The sequence below is a fragment of the Petaurus breviceps genome, unplaced genomic scaffold, assembly GCF_028583685.1.
Source record: "Petaurus breviceps papuanus isolate PSGF00001 unplaced genomic scaffold, PetGlider_PUasm1.0 220, whole genome shotgun sequence".
NCBI lineage: Eukaryota > Metazoa > Chordata > Mammalia > Diprotodontia > Petauridae > Petaurus > Petaurus breviceps.
Genome location: NW_027185876.1, coordinates 4,031,523 through 4,044,869, shown reverse-complemented (window position 1 = coordinate 4,044,869; position 13,347 = coordinate 4,031,523). Strand labels below are relative to the sequence as shown.

General features: G+C 37.3%; 1 protein-coding gene across 5 annotated transcripts in view; it reads right to left on the bottom strand.

Moving 5' to 3' along the window:
* Nucleotides 1–13,347, bottom strand: part of COL24A1 (collagen type XXIV alpha 1 chain) — a 380,667-nt gene that overhangs the window by 69,856 nt on the left and 297,464 nt on the right. For all 5 annotated transcript variants that reach the window (XM_069094574.1, XM_069094573.1, XM_069094569.1 and 2 more), the window contains exons 44-46: nucleotides 10,865–10,918; nucleotides 4,708–4,761; nucleotides 4,551–4,604 (exon numbers count right to left, since the gene is read on the bottom strand). In XM_069094574.1, the coding sequence (XP_068950675.1) occupies nucleotides 4,551–4,604; nucleotides 4,708–4,761; nucleotides 10,865–10,918 (162 nt within the window). The remainder of the gene's footprint in view (nucleotides 1–4,550; nucleotides 4,605–4,707; nucleotides 4,762–10,864; nucleotides 10,919–13,347) is intronic.

The window sequence follows — 13,347 nt, the reverse complement described above, 5'->3', positions numbered from 1 at the left end:
AGGGTTACATATAGATTTGTGAAATAGATAAAAGATACAGATATACTGAGAGGTAGTATGATGTGGTAGATAGAGGGCTGGTTTTGGAACCAGGAAGAATTGAGTTCAAGTTCTGCTTTTGACATATATGACTGCTATATGACCACAGGAACATCCCTTTCAGTATCTCAAGCAATTTTCTAAAACTGGAATTTGCCTACAAGCTGCTACATTGGTGGATAAGGTTTCCATATCATGATCTCTCAACTCCAGTGAAATAAAAGATCTGATTCAAAGGAGGAAAATAAATATATTTATATATGTTTCACATATAATAGTCTACAAAGATTATACTTAGGAAGTTCTTAGGAAATTCTAAAATTGCTTCTATGTGCTTACCTTGAAGGTGAAAATTATTTTCCCTCTCTCCTCTCACTTTTTCTTCACTTATCTACTATAATAGATCTTGATTCCTTTAAGAAAGTTATTGAACTTTTTTGGGCCTCTCTTTCCTCATTGGAAAAATGAGGGTGCTGCTGAAGATGGGCCTTAAAAAGGACAAATTCTTTGTTTCTGGTGTCCAATGATGCATGCATAAGAAGGGCAGCATGTAGCTGAAGAAGGATGAAGTTGAGTTTTAAGAGGGCTACCAGAAACCCCAGCCAAACCATAATTTGGACAATATTGCTTAAAACTGTATCTTCCACTATACTGAGAAGTCAATGTGTTGCTCACATGGGGAAAAAAAATGGGTATAACCAATCACTGACTGAGGCATGTAAAAATAGGATGATTTTATCTTTTTTTTGGATGGGGGAAGGTAGGGCAATTGGGGTTAAGTGACTTGCCCAAGGTCACGTGGCTAGTGTTTTAAGTGTTTGAGGCTGGATTTGAACTCAGGTCCTCCTGACTCCAGGGCTGGTGCTCTATTGACTGCACCATTTAGCAGCCCCAGGATAGTTTTAATTGTTGGGAAAATTTTTCCAGAAATCTGCCTCATTGCAACTTCCTTCCATCCATTGTTCCTAATCCTATCCTCTGGGGTCAATCAGGGTGGGTCCTATCTTTCCTCCTTGTGATAACACTTTGGATATTTTAAGACAGTAATCATATTTCCCCTCCTCCCTCAAGCCTTCATTCCCCAGGAAAAACAGGTCTACTTCCTCCAAAGGATCCTTATCTGATATGGTTTTCAATCCCCACCCTGTCCTGGGTCCCCTCCTCTGGGTATGTTCCTGTTTGCCAATATTCCTCCTAAAATATGGCCCCCAGAATACTTGTCATGTTAAATTCATCAATGAAAATTATGTGATTACCTTTATTTCCTTAATCAGAGAATAAGTCCAAGGAACAGACTGAGTTTATAATCCATATACCTCTTCCTTCTGTGTTATTACCATTATTCTCTCTGGGGACCTCTTTCTCTAGCTGTAGGTAAAACCTGAGTCAACTCTGGTCCTGATTTGGCCAGAGACTGTAAGAACAGGCAATGCACATATTGGTGGCATTGTAGTTGGGAATGCACCCCTTTTTTCATTAGTGTCTCATATGCCCTTGTGACAGGAGAAACAGCATGGAGAAAGATGCAATGCATAGAGTTCTTGTATCTCCTCCCACTTAATAGGCCAACCGCTTACTAAATACAAGTAATTATGCAACAGTATAGACAGGCATATAAAGAAATTGATTTTTCTTTCCATTCGGGAGGGAAGAATTGGTGAATTACGTGCAACGCCAAGAAGGGAAATGAACCCTGTGATGTATTTGTCACTATTTATTGTAGATAAAAATAAGACACAATAAATCAGCCCTCAGGGTAGCGAGGTGGTACAGTGGACAGAGTGATGAGCCTGGAGTTACAAAAACCTTGAGTTCAGATCTGGCTTCAGAAACTTCTGAGCTATGTGACTTTGTGCAAGTCATTTAACTGTTATTTGCTGTTGAAGAAGGAAATAGCAAACCATTCTAGTGTCTTTGTCAAGAATCTGACAGATAGAGGTCCACAGGTCATGGAAAAAAATGAACAAGAAACAAAAACAAAAATCAGCCAATTTGTGCTTTTTGCTTACTGTGTGTACTCCTGTGCCACCATTGAGGAACGAAAAGGAGAAAGGGAGCCCCTAAAATATCATACTACTAAAGTGGTCTCTACTATAGCTCCCTTGTGCTCATCACTGCTACATTCTTATAAGGAGACACGTTATCATGTTGACTGGGGAGACACAGGGTCAGAGAAACTTCAATTTCTGCCTATAGAGCTAGTACAAATAATGATGAACCTAGAAAAGGGGGTGGGGCTTTCACCCCAAGTTAAAAATAATATGGGCCAAACTTGAAAGGACTGAGAGAGAAGAAAATTTCATGCCAGACTTTTAGGGATTATTTTTAGCCAAACACTGATATAATTAAACCCTCTCATATCACTAATTGTGCCATTTGGAAATATTTCACATGTTTTGGCTACAAAATAAGTCTAAAGGAAATTTGATCATGATTTGGTGGATTTGTTCAATGTAAAGGATTATTCTAGATAATTTTTCAACTAAATGATAGAATTTATTGCTCATGCAATGCTAGATAAACCAGAAATTTCCACCTCCTTCTGCTAAGTAGAATGGTCCCATACCATTGACAGTGAACAAAACACAAAACACCAAACAGAATGACTGAGTAGAAAATACTGTGACATGCATCAAGACCATCTATAAAATTGTTTTGGGACAGAAGTAAGTTTCTAACATCATTTTGCATCTGACTTTGCCATCTGATTCCTCATGACAACAAAAACAATGATGATAGCTAGCATTCACATAGTACTTTAAAGTTCGTGAAGCACTTTACAAATATTTCATTTTATCCTTTGAACAACCTTGGGAAGTAAGTACTCTTCCTATCCCCATTTTACAGATGACAAAACTGAGGACAATAAAGATGAAAAGGCAAGAGATAGTAAAAAAATAGTTAATTAAATAGCTTATTTAAAGAATTAATCATTTATTACCTGTATCACTAATGTGTGTAGATTTTTAGGGACTATAAGGGAGCCAGAGTTCACCTAGTCCAGGTGGAATCTGGAGCCCAGAAATATTACTTGCCTGTAGTCATTCAACTAGTTAGTGACAAACTAAAATCTAGTGCTTTCCTACAATATCAGGCTGTCTCACCTTTTATGGGCAAGACACAGTGCCAGAGGTTGAGGGGTTAGAATATGAACAAACCCCTGACCTTGAGCTTACAATCTAGTAGTTGATAAAAGACAATTGTGTAAACAAATATTGCATAGAGTGTGGTGAAAACATGAGACGGGTGTTGAGAAGTAAGAATTCGCATGTAGAAGGGAGAATCAGGGAAGACCTCATAGAGGAGGTGGCAATTGAGTTGCCCTTGAAGGATATATAGTATTTCAACAGGAAGATATAGAGAGAGAATAACTCAGGGGCAATAAATGATATGAGGAAATGTATGGCAGAAAAAATTGTAGTAAGATTTATGGCTGGAAAGAATGTTGGGAATCAGTCCTCACAGAACTGAGATCCAGAAGAGTGAAATTATTTGACCAGGGTCACATAGGTATCAGGTAGCAAAGTTGGACTGAATTAAGCTGCTTTCATTGTATCATATGTTTAGGGAAGCGCTTCAGTTTGGCAGAAGCTGAAGATATATGAAGGGGTGTAGGAGAGTGAGTGAGTGTGTGTGTATGTGTGAGTGTGCATGCGTGTGTGTGTGTGTGTGTGTGTGTGTGTGTGTAGGGGGCATAACACAGTGAGATCATTATATTAAGATACTAATGAGGGAAATCTTGTAAGAAATGTCAATTTGAAATTTCTAGTCTTTGAAAGCAGGATCCTATTTGGCAAAGTGGTAACGAGTTGCCTATCATATAAGTGGCAGAGACCAGTTAACAAGGTTAAGTTGGCACCAACAATTTCTACTGAATTCACTGGGAAAAAGACTTGATGTAATAAAACTAATGAATTTTTTTAAACCTACACGATGCTAAGTAACTTATATTATTTAAAAACTTGAATCTCATTCAAAATTTATCTTATTTCTTTATATATGTATTTATCTTTTTAAAAATACCTTTTTAACTAATTGAGTCAATGTTGCTTAGGGGCTGGTGTTCACAGTATTCGATAAAAATTGATGGAAATATAAAACATTCAACCAAACCACGATTTTGTCTTCATCTAAAGGATACCACATAATTGGTAAATTAATGTTTTTTTTCACTCTGCTGATTGTTTTTTTGACTTTGTTGGTACATTTGTCTGAACGCTTAAGCAAAATGTCCTTCCTATTTTGCAAAGATAAGTTGGAAGTGGCTTTAAGAAAGTCAGTTTTCTCCATAGTCTAGGGATCATAGGCTATGGGAGTAAGCAAAGTCTAGTTTTCTGCATGAGACAGTAGAAAAGAAATCACTTCTGCTTTGTCCTGATGACTCACACATAATTCAGGTATTTTAATTGATTTTTGAATGGTAAATAATTGTTTAAAGCCCACTTCTCACCTCTTTCCACACAAAAGAAATAAAGACAAATTTGAAATCGCCTTCAATAAATTTCACATACTTCAGATCCTCTTTCTCCTTTAGGTCCTGGTTCACCCATTTCACCTGGTTCACCCTTTGTCAGGAACCAAAACAAAAAACACACATGAAAAGGAGTTCTTAAAAATCATCTTTTTAAAAAAAATGCCAAAAGAATAACAAGTGTTGTTAAAACTTACTGGGGCCCCTTGTTGTCCAATGGCTCCTCTTGGTCCCGGCACACCCACATGACCCTTGGAATAGAGAATATGACAATATTTTAGTGAATTTGGGAGGAGGGCAGTGCTAGTATCATGGAAAGGACACTGTACTGGACATTGGACGTTGGAGTTCTCATCCTACCACTAACCAACTGTGACTTTTGCAAATCAATGATCACTTTTCTGCACCTTGGTTTCCCCAGCTGGAGGATGATGTGGTTGAACTGAGTGACCTCTAAGGTTCCTTTCAATTTATAAATTATGATTTTATGAATAGTGTTCCTCCACTAGAATCTTAGCATTTAATTGAGGCTTCTTGAAGGGTTAGCTCAGGGAAGCATAAATTCTGGCAGTTTCCCAAGTAGGTCTGGTGATGGGTCATCATGAGAGAATGATTTGAGAGGATATTACTAGAAAGTTAGATGTCAGATAATGAATTTTTTTGGCTAAAGCAACTTGTGAAACTTCTTCTGAGGCAAAAAGAGGGATGTAATATGTATTATTGGATGAGGTACTCACACTGAAAACACGGAAATACCGCAGTTAAGGCATTGAAGAATAGACAGGTGTTACTTAAGCTAATAGGGAGATGCTACAAAATTCAATTAAATCACCACAAATATTATGATTGTCAGAAATATTAAAGAGCACAGTGACTAACGCTATGATGAATGGTAGATATTGTCTTCTTTTTTCCTCCATGTACCTCTATGACCTCTACCAAACTAAGGTAATAAAGAATATGAGAAGGAACCCATTTTACTAAATCTATTCCCACAGTGGGGGTGTACCATGGCCTCCAATCTGACGTGCCAAGGACATAGATGTTTGGATAGTGAATTTGCTGCATTGAAGAATGGGAGTAATTACTGTGCACAATGTTTAGAAATAACAAATTACTTCGACATTCAGGAATCTGCCATCATCCTGTTTCTCATAAGAAGGAATGCCAAGTTGCCACGTTTCCTTTTTAAAAATGTGTAAACAGAAAGAAGCCAGCATCCAGGAGGAATGAATCAGGTAAGATTTGCACAGCAAGTATTTCAGAAATGGGCACTCCCCTGTACCCTCTCCCACTGTCTTGTCACCTCAGATTCCTTTCTTCCCACTTCTCATGTCCAAAAAGAAAATTGATTTTAGGGGGAAAAAGTTGCTTGATTTCTTTCTTCTCTCTGGGCCGAGGGCAGTATGAACAGAGTACACAGGGATAAGTTTTGGATATTCTAATTAAAAGGCCTGACTTTTTTTTTTGCTTTCTGGGAAGGAAATATGTGCTTCTCACACCAGATTCCAATTCTGTGATAAAGAATTCACTTCAGTGCCTAAAATACAACAAAAGACATTTCAGTGTGAAAAGCTGATGAGAGATAGTTTTACTAAAGATGCTTAGCTACACATGCTTCTGATGGAAGAAGGAAGAGTGTTTAGAATGTAAAAGAATTAATTCAAACAAGAAGAGTTTTTGAAGTCCTGATATCAAGCTTTCATTAGAGAGGAGCAGAGAAACATTCAAAGCTGTTAAAACTCAAGCCTGTGAGCTTTAGTCATGACTCTGTGATTACCCTGGCTGTGTGACATGCATGAAGCCTTTCTAGATTGGTGAGAGAAGATATATTTCTCATCGTGCCTAGGATAGACATGGATGCTTTACTGGGTATTGATCTCAATTATACACTTAGCCTTGACACTCCTCCCCCCTCCCATTTCTCTCTTACTTAAACTATTCTTCTATGGATCACACCGCTTTGACTAAAAGATACAGATATTTTACTGTGCATTCTTATATTGGTTTAATAATTGCATTTATACCTCCCTCCTCCAGTAAGAGACAATCTCCTGTAGTACTGGTATTCTTCTGTTTGTAGGGAAGTAGTGTAGTATAAAAGAGAAGACAGAGCATGGACCTGGAGTCAGTGTGTTTGAATCCTGCCTATTATCCTGAGTGAATCACTTACCTCTGGGCTTCCACTCTTTCCATCAGTAAAATAGTGGGCTTGGACTCAATCACTTTGGTGCCCCTTCCAGCTCTAAAACTAGGACTCTCAGAAACTAGCACAATACCTTGCATGTGGTAGACACAATAAATACTTATAGAATTAAATGTCAGAATAGCCTAAATGATCAGTGTATCTGTCGTAGGCTGCAAACTCCTAGATGGAAGGGGCTAAATCTATGTAATTTTCTTTATATTATACAAAAATAACATATCCGATATAGTGAGGTACATAGTTAATGAACAAAATGCAACCCCTCTGGGTCTCCATTTCTTTATATCCCAAAGAGAACATTAACTTTTCTTAGAGGATGGTTATCAGAGTTGTTTTAGTGGTTTTCAGCTGTGTATGACTCTTCATGACTCCTTTTGGGATTTTCTTGGCAAAGACGCTGGAAAAGTTTGCCATTTCCTTCCTCAGCTCATTTTACAGATGAGGAAACTGAGGCAAACGGAGTTAAGTGACTTGCCCAGAGTCGCACAGCTATTAAGTGTCTGAGGTCAGATTTGAACTCAGGTCTTCTTGACTCCAGTCCTGGCACTCTATCGCTGTACCACCTAACTGCCCCTATCATGGTTAACAAAGACAAAGAACAATAATAAAAAAAAAAAAACCCAATGCTTTTCAGAGACAAACATAAATAACATTTGCATCATCCATCATTTTGAATCATCCATACTACCTAGTAATATGGCTAATTGTAAGTTGACTGTAACTATAAATCACAAACAAATTTAGAAGTTTTTTTTTTAAAGTCTGATGATAATAATAATAGTCAGGCTCATCTTGGGCAAATCAGTTAACACATACTGTCCAAAGAGAAAACTAAACATCTTGGAAGACTACCCACAAAGGTCTGGAGGCTACAGTGGGATAACACAATTGTCAACAAAGCTTGTTTTTTCTCATGTGAATCAAAGTTGTATTTTCTAAAACTTGACTAGGCGAGGCTGGGCATGCTTCATGACTTTCAAATGTCAGAACAATAAAATCAGCAGGTTGGCTGGCCTTGGTTAGCTGACTGCTTAAAGTGGAGCCATCAGTAAACAGAATGAAATGGGCTCCAGAACCAAATGGGAGGGAATGAGGAAAGAAGAGAGGAAGGGATCTGTTGATTAAACAAGTTTGTGAAATGCATGGAAGCGGCCAATGTTGAAACCCCATCAGGAGAGAAATGGAAGGAGGAATGCGGAAGGAAGAAGAGGCCATAGTGTGAGCCCAGTGGAAACATTCTTCACTTGGTAGGTCCTACTGAAGAATGCCAGACTGTCTGGAGTCTGGGAAGTAATGGGGATCTGGTTTTAGCTAGCCAGTTATAGGTGAAATGAAGCCTTTCATCTCACATTGGGGTAGTAAACTCTTCATTTGGCAGCCAATAGATTGATTTAGTTTTTGCCTTGGCCACACCATCCATTTTAACTGGCAGAGAACAAAAAAGGATATTACTAAAACTGGATTTCCTACTGGATATGTTGGGAAGTTATGTATAGAAAAGACTAAGATGGAATCATATGGGCTCTAAAATATGCTGGGAGCAACTGGCATTTTGTAACATGGAAAGAAACCCCTCAAAACTTCAGAAGAGGGGTGGCCAGGTAGCACAGTGAATAAGAGCACTAGTCCCAGAGTCGGGATGACCTGGGATTGAATCCGGGCTCAGACACTTAGCATCCACCCAGAAACACCTGGCCATGTAACCTTGAGCAAATTACTTAACCCCAATTGCTTTAAAAAAAAACAACTTCAGAAGAAGCCCATGGAGCTTTTTGCATGAAATAATATCAGCTGATATAAATGACATGTAAAACAAATTGACATTTTAAAAATATTCCTGAATATTTTTTTCCTAAAAAAAGTATTAACACAAAATGGCTATTACAGAACAGAAATTAGAGTTATTTAGAACTGCCTCAAATTTGTATTTTGAATAGGGTAAAAAAAATTTTTTCAGAAAAGAAATTATAATAAGGATTTGATATATTTCTGTCTTAAGAAAACCCAAATATCAATAATCTGTATCTCTTAACCAGTTTGGCTAACCTGAATTTCACTTCCAAATATGGTTACCAAAATTTTACCATCAGAAAAAGATCAAATGAATCAATTCTTTCTGTCGATAACATATTCAATCAAGCAAGGCTTGATCCTAAGCACTGTGGAAGATTAAAAGAAGAATGAGACACAGTTCTTATCTTGAAATGTATGTGACTATTTAGGGACACAAGACGTACACATGAAAAGATAAGGAAAGAAATAAAAATAGGAAAAATATAAAAGTGTAGCATGGTCTTGTAAGAAAAGTATCAAGGTTGGCAACAATGATAAAAGATGGGAAAAGTCAATATTTGAAGAACTATGGTAAGATAGTCATGCTAATACACTATAAATGTATTGGAGCTATAATTTAGTCCAAAAAATCTGAAAAATAATTTGAAAATAAGTGAGAAAAGTCCCTAGACATTTTTTTTTAAAGCAATTGGGGTTAAGTAACTTGCTCAAGGTTACACAGCCAGTTATTTCTGGATGTGGTGCTGAGTATCTGAGCCCGGATTTGATCCAGGTCATCCCGACACTGGAGCCAGTGCTCTTACTTGCTGAGCCACCTGGCTGCCCCTAAGCAATTGGGGTTAAGTAACTTGCTCAAGGTTACACGGCCAGGTGTTTCTGGGTGGGTGCTAAGTGTCTGAGCACGGGATTCGATCTCCAGGTCTTCTCAACACTGGAGCCGGTGCTCTTACTCACTGTGCTACCTGGCTGCCCCGTCCCTAGACATTTTATCCACTATTCATCCTCATGTATCTAGGAATCTTATTCCTAGGAATATGCTTCAGAGAGGTCAAATACAGAAAGGCTCCAAATACAACAAAAAATAATCAAAACAGCACTTTCATGGCAGCAAAAAACTGGAAACAAAAGAGGTACCCAATGGATAAGGAATGGATGAACAAATTTTGGTACATGCACATAATGGAATATAGTATTCCATAAGAAATGGTTTCTAGGAATTAGAGAAACATGTGAATGAATGGGTGCAGGACCAGGAAAGCAAATCTATTAGAAGACTATACATGACTCCAAATAATGTAAATGAACCCTAAACTAAAAAGGAACTGATCTCAGATTCAGTGCCATAAATATTTATTCAATTTAATTTAATTGGTTGATCCCAGAGGATAGATTATGAAACATCCTTCTTTCCACATGGTAGGGAGATGGAAGACTTTGGGTGTGGAATCTTGCATATGCCGTCAGATGTGGACATAGTGCCAGTTTTGCTTAACTGTTTTCTTTGGTTCAAGGCCAGGTTCCACTGAGGGAAGAAGTATATTGGGAAAATAACTGTGGCTACAGGAAAAAGTAGCAGGGGCTCTTAAGAAGTACAATATAAGCTGAGGCTAGCAATGACTGCTAAGGACAATAGAAAGGGATGTTTTAGATGTGCAGTGAGTAGGAGAAAGAAGAGGGAAGACAACTCCTGACTAGGGAGAAGAGGATGACAATGACTGGGAATGAAGAGAAGAAAGGCTTCTTTACTTTTATGTTTTCTCTGCCAAGGAATATTTTATTTGCACTGGGAACCATAGAACAAAAATGGTTAATAGTTGAAAATCTGTACCTCTCCTTCCTTTATTAGTCAAATTCTTTGGGAGGTGGTTGTCTATACTGCTTTCACTTGCTCTTATGACTCAACTTCTTGCAGTCTGGCTTTCAACCTCATCACTCAACTGAAATTGCTTTGTCTAAAATTCCCACTAATTTCTTAAATGGTCAAATCTGTTGGTCTTTTCTGAGATCTAATCCTTTCCCACATATCTGCTACATTTAATAATAATGACAATGATAAATAACATTTTCCATAGCACTTTTAAGGTTTGTAAAACATTTTACAAACATGATCTCAATTTATCCTCACAAAGTGTCAATGCCTTTTTTAAACTCAATAGCTTCTCAATACATATCTTTGTAACAAAAAGTAACATCAAGTAAAACAGACTTGCACCTGATAATGTATAAAGCATTTTGTACCCATAGGCCACCACATCTCTACCAAAAGGGGAAATTACTTGCAATTTTAAACCAAGTAAAGCCAAGGTCACATCTTTATAAACTTTGAAAGAACACATTTGTCCTGATGTTATTACCTTATATCCTTCAGCTCCAGATTCTCCTCTTTCTCCTTGTTTGCCTATTGGACCCTATAGAGACCACACATATACAGAATGAGTTTTACAGCTGAACTCAAGTATTCTTGAACTCATTTGATATCCTTAGTAGAGCTTTTTCTTTTGCCAAAAATAAGAAGAAACACATAAACCAAATGTTGGATAGCTTGTTTGATCCCTCTCAATAATAAGGACCTATAGGAATAGAATGGATTTCAATGAGTCCAAGATCTTCTTCCAACTGTGGGAAGCAACAAATTTACACAAAGACTAAAGGAAGAACAGGCTTGTGGAATGACTGGCCTGGGAAAAAACTCGAGGAAATGAAGCTCAACCAAACAGCCTGCCTTGTCAGATGAGTAAATTGTCTGACCCTGGAAGCATATGTATGTGTTTTATAAATGACATCACAGTAATTGGAAAGGAAACAAACAAAATTTTGTTAAATGACTAAAATAATGAAATCTATTAGCTCCTCATGGCTTCATTAAGGGATTTTAAAGGGTATATTGCACTTAATTTTTCTTTGACATTCTTACCCAGAAATGCATTTGTTTACTCTTAAATTTATGGGAAATTCTATAGACAAACATCAATCCTAAACCCTCCAGGCAGAAACCAACCAAGCAAACAGTGTGCTTATAAAAATGTTTCAAACATTCCTTTGGGAGCACATATACCTTTAATATTATGAGCTGTCCTCATAATTTGCTATAAAATTTACTCAAATATTTGTTTAAATATGTTAGTATTTATTGGCTACTTCAGTTGTGTACTGATACTCAAGTTGAAACCAGATGTCATAACACACAACTCATATTTGAAACTAAGTTGGCATTTCTAAACTCACTAAGCTTTGAAGATAGTCATCAGATACCATGGATATTCTTGAGCCAGGAATTGCATCTATCCCTTAACACACCTCTTGGTAACACCGTGTTAGGAATCAAGATTACGACCTGACTTAAAGGCTAGTTATCATATTAAGTTATTAGTATAGAGAATTATCATATTTCTAGGGACGTAATTTGATCTTGGATCTACTCAAACTTAAGTAATAACAAGTAGTATTTTAAATGGTTCTACTCCATTTACTCTTTTAAAAGCAGTTTTATTTAGATAAGAGTTTTTGAGGAATCAGAACATATTTAATAGACAAACCAAAAAATGTTTCAGTTACTTATTGAATTCAGAGCACCTGGATTTGAATCTTGATTCTATTAGTAACTAACGTGACCTATTAACCTTTCTTGGACTCAGTTTCCTTACATATTAAATTAGGGGGTTTGACTAGATGACATTAAAGATCCCTTGTAACTCTAAATCCTTTCCTCTTTTTCATATAATGACTGATTTGATTATAGGCCATATGGTCAAACCCATACTGGAGCAGGAATCTCCTTTATAATCTAACTGACAAGTGACCATCCAGCCTCTGCCTGAATATCTCTCGTGAAGAAAACCTTCCCCCTTATGAAGTAGTATATTCCATTTTGTCACTCTCCTCCGAAATTATTGTCCTTCCTTTCTTAAGGATTTGAAGCATTTCATTATCTTCTCCTTTCCCCTCTAACCTCTGACCTTATACTCAGGGACTTTGATATATATGTTGATGTTTCCTTAACATTCTGGATTCTCAGTTCATCAGCTTCTTCAAATCTCATAATCTATGCTTTGATTCTACTGGAATGGTCACCACTTTTATGTCATCATCATTCATAAGTACTGCCTGCATGATGCAGAACTCTGAAGCTTCTCTCTCTGATCATAATCCCCTACCCTTATTTCTGTTTTTCTGCCACATTCCTCCTAAACTTATTATTTCTTCTCACTGTGGCTTCTCTTCTATTCCTCTCTGTTTTCCTACTCCATTCCTCCATCGGCCTCATTTGGATCCCTTTAATACTTCTGACCCTACGATTGATCAGTTTGACTATATATTATGCATGGCCCTTAAATTTCTTGAATTTTTGCCATATCACACATCATACTTTCAAACACTGGGTCACCTCTACCATTCACCTTTCTCACTCCTGCTGATGTGCTGCTGAATGCTGTTGAAGAACCATGTCAGTTGAGTTCACTACAAATATATAAACCCAACTGGGTCTCTTTGTTATATGTTATCCATTTTCAAACTTTAACTGTGGATTTTCTTAAGACTCTCTCTTCTCTCTGGACTATTTCAGTTAATGATCTTATTGGCTTCCATAAATTCACTTACCACCATTTTGGGAAGAATCCCAGTCATGCTTCATCTCACTCTCATCTTCATTGTCTATGGATTTCACCTCTTCCTTGTTCACTGAATTACCACTGAAAACAACCCCCTTAAATCCTTCTTTTCCTCATTGTTAACTTTTTCTCTTGGACCAACATTCTGGGAGAGACCTCATTCATGCTTCACATCACTCTTGCCTCAACTCTCTATGGATTCCACTTCTCTCTGCCTGCTGGATTGC